General features: G+C 57.5%; 1 protein-coding gene across 1 annotated transcript; it reads right to left on the bottom strand.

Annotated features, from left to right (window-relative positions):
* EAH_00064940 (PAN domain-containing protein, putative) lies at window positions 1-3,408 on the bottom strand (the record flags this gene model as incomplete). Its single annotated transcript, XM_013392911.1, has 1 exon — window positions 1-3,408. A coding segment is annotated over one exon (3,408 nt), but the record flags the coding sequence as incomplete, so codon positions are not given.

The raw sequence follows: 3,408 nt of genomic DNA, 5'->3' as shown, positions 1-3,408 counted from the left end.
GTTGTTGCTGCTGCAGCTGGGGCGGTTGCTGCTGCAGCAATGGTTGTTGCTGCTGCAGCAATGGTTGTTGCTGCTGCAGCAATGGTTGTTGCTGCAGCATCGGGTTTTGCTGCTGCTGTCGAATGGGGTAGAGCGGGAGAAGCGGGTTGTGCAGTAGATGTGCATGCTGCTGCAACAATGCCTGCTGCTGCTGCAGCAATGCCTGCTGCTGCTGCTGCTGGTGGTAATCTATGAGCTGCTGCGGTGGTTGCGGTTCTTTCCCGAAGGCTATTCCAGATAGAAGCTGCTGCAGTGACAGTGGCTGTTGGTGCTGCTGCAGCAGCGATGTTTGCTGCTTCGTGGGTTGCTCCTGCAGCACTCCCTGCAGCAGGGGAACGTGCGGCTTCTCCTCACTGTTGGGTATCTGCTGCTGCTGCTGCTGCTGCTGCTCCTGCTGCTGCTGCTGCAGCTGCCTCTCGGACGGCGATTTGAAAGGCAGTAGAGAAGGAAGACGCAGCAGCGGCTGCTGCTGGAGATTGCCGAAGGTCTGCAGCGGCGAAGCCTCCTGCTGCTGCTGCTGTACCTGCTGCTGCTGCTGTACCTGCTGCTGCTGCTGTACCTGCTGCTGCTGCTGTTGCTGCTTCTGTTGCTGCTGCAATCCGGTAGGCACTAGCAACAGCCTCTGTTGCGTTTGCTGCGGAGGCACGAGCGGCTGCAGCAGCTTCGCCAGCGGCTTTACCTCCAGCGGCCTGAATCGCTGCAGCAGCTGCGGCGGCGGCTGCTGCTGCTGCTGCTGCTGCAGATCGTCTGGCTGCACGTTTCTTAGCAGCAGATGCCCGAGCGAAGCAGAAGACCCACCCGATTGGTTTTGCTGCATATCGAGGCCAGGGGGCGTCTCAAGCTGCAGTTGCTGCTGCTGCTGCTGCTCTTCCCGCTGCTCCTGCTGCTGCTGCTCTCCCTGCTGCTCTTCCCGCCCCGGCTGCTCTTCCTGCTGCTGTTCCTGCCCCTGCTGCTCTTCCTGCTGCTGCTGCTGCTGTTGCTGCCGCCCCTCCTCCTGCTGCGGGCGTTGTGGTTGCTGCTGGGGCGTCTCCTGTTGATGCTGATGTAGTTGCAGTTTCTGCTGCTGCTGCTGTTCTTGTTGCTGCTCTTCCAGCTCGGTCTCCATTTGCTGCTGTTGCTGCATTTGCTTGTGATGTTGCATTTGCTGCTGTCTCCGCTGCAGCGTCTCCTGGCGTTTAAACTGTTTTGCTGTTCGTCTATTTTGTCTTCTTTGCCTCAGTCTCTCTTGTCTTTCTCTGGCTCTTTCTGCTGCCTTTCGCATGCGTTGTTGCTGCTGCTGCTGCTTGCGCAACAGCAGCAGCAGCGCCCTTCTGCGGTGTCTCGACTCCCTCTTAATGTCTCCTCTAAGGGGACAGTCAGCTAAGCCTGTTATTGCATAGGCAAACGGCACAAGTAAAGAGTGGCTCTCCACCTCTAAGCGTATATTTTGTCTCCTCTGGAGGCGCTCCCCAGGTGTCTCCAGCAAGCTGAATGCTGCTGCTGCTTCTGCTGCTGTTGCATTCCCCGCAGCAGCAGCAGCTGCTGCTGCTGCTGCTGCAGCAGCTGCACCAGCAGGGGAAGTCACATCAACAACAACTCTGTTTGCAATACCCTTAACAGAAGCAGCAGCACGAGCAGCAAGTGCACCAGCAGCAGCAGCAGGAAGTCGCTTTAGCTGACAGGTGTGGTGTGGCGACCCGCGGTAAACCCAAGCCCAGCAACTAATGTTGCTGCTGCAGATTGCTGCGCAGCTGCTGGCGCTGCTGCTGTCTTCTATTGGGGGGCCTAAATCGTTATCTATCAAAGCCTTTCCCGGCCACAGACACAGTGCAGGCCTCTCAGCAGGACACTCATACATACTGCTGCTGCTGCTGCTGTTGCAGCTGCTGTTACTGTTGCTGCTGCTGCTGGAGGAGGCTGGGGAAGGTGCCGAAGCAACTGTTGTTGATGCTTCTGCAGCAGCAGGCAACGCGTTGTCTGGTCCAACGTCTCCCTTATTCTTTGTTGCAGCGTCCCCTTGCTGCAGCTGCTGCTGCTGCTGTTGTTGTTGCTGCTGCTGCTGCTGCTGCTGGTCGTGCGTGTAAGGGGAGGGGCAGCACCTAGGCCCACTGATGAAAGCAGGGACAGGACGAGGCAGCAGCAACCACTTAAGGAGACAGATGCGTTGCAGCGGGAGGAAGGTGTACCCTGCACAAGCTTCAGTGTCTCTGCATTGCTGCTGACATTGATGAGAAGAGAGAGCAGCAAGACGGGCTAAGTCGTGGCCGAAATAATCTGTCTCTTTTGCTTCGCAGTAGTTGCTGCTAAAGGAGACAGCAGCAGCACGAGAAGGAGCAGCAGTTGTGGTGCTCGTTAGCTGCGCTGTAGTCTCACATACTGCAGCACCAAAGTTCCAACTAGACACCTGCTGCTGCTCCTCTTCCTGTTGCTGCTGCTCTTCTTGCTGCTGCTGCTCTTCTTGCTGCTGTTCCTCCTCCTGCTGCTGCTCCTCCTGCTCCTCCTCCTGCTGCTGCTGTTCTTCCTGCTTCTGATCCTCCTGGTGTTGCTCGTCTTGCTTCTCCTGCTGCTGCTGCTGCGCCTCCTTCTCCTGTGCCTGCGTCTCCTGCTGCTGCTGCTGCTCCAGCAGCAACTGCTGCTGCTTCTGAAATATCGGGAAGGCGTGGGGTGCACCAGGCAGCAGAGTTGGCATCTCTTCTTCTGTCTCCTTGTCTGTCTCTTCTTCAGCCTCAGTTGTCTCTTCTTTTGCTGCGTCATCATCATCATCATCATCATCAGCAGCAGCAGCAGCAGCAGCAGGAGCTGCTGCTTTTGCAGACTCTTCTGCAGCTGATTCAACAGCCGCTCCTTCACTCACCAAGGCAGGTTCCTCGTCTTCCTCCTCTAAAGATGTTGCTGCTTCTGCCGCTGTTGCTGCTGCTGTTCTTGTCGTTGACTCTGCATCTCTCGTCGCCTTTGCTGCTGCTGCTGCTGCTGACAGCTTATCTTCCTCCTCCTCTAACTCTTCTGATTCTTCATCATCAGCTGAAGACTCCGATAGCCTTCGCTGCTGCATCTGCTGCTGCTGCTTCTGCTGCTGCTGCTGCAGCGGCTGCTGCGGCTTCTGCTGCTGCTGATGCAGCTGCTGCTGCGGCTTCTGCAGCTGCTGCTGTTGCGGCTTCTCCTGCCGTTGCTGCTGCGGTTGCTGCTGCTGCAGCTGCTGCTGCTGCAGCTGCTGCTGGCGTGGTCTTTGTTCCTTCTGTGGTTCAGCAGTCTCCTGCTGAATCGTCTCTTCTTCACGGCGGTGGTGCGGCAGCTGCTGCTGCTGTTTCTGCTGCGGTTCCTGCTGCGGTTGCTGCTGCAGCTTTTGCGGCTGCTGCTTCAGCTGCTGCGGTTGCTGCTGGGGTTGCTGCT

This window comes from Eimeria acervulina, genomic scaffold (genome assembly GCF_000499425.1).
Source record: "Eimeria acervulina Houghton genomic scaffold, Eah_scaff2079, whole genome shotgun sequence".
Classification (NCBI taxonomy): Eukaryota; Apicomplexa; class Conoidasida; order Eucoccidiorida; family Eimeriidae; genus Eimeria; species Eimeria acervulina.
Note: the sequence above shows the minus strand (reverse complement) of the source record. Positions and strands in the feature narration are given on the sequence as shown.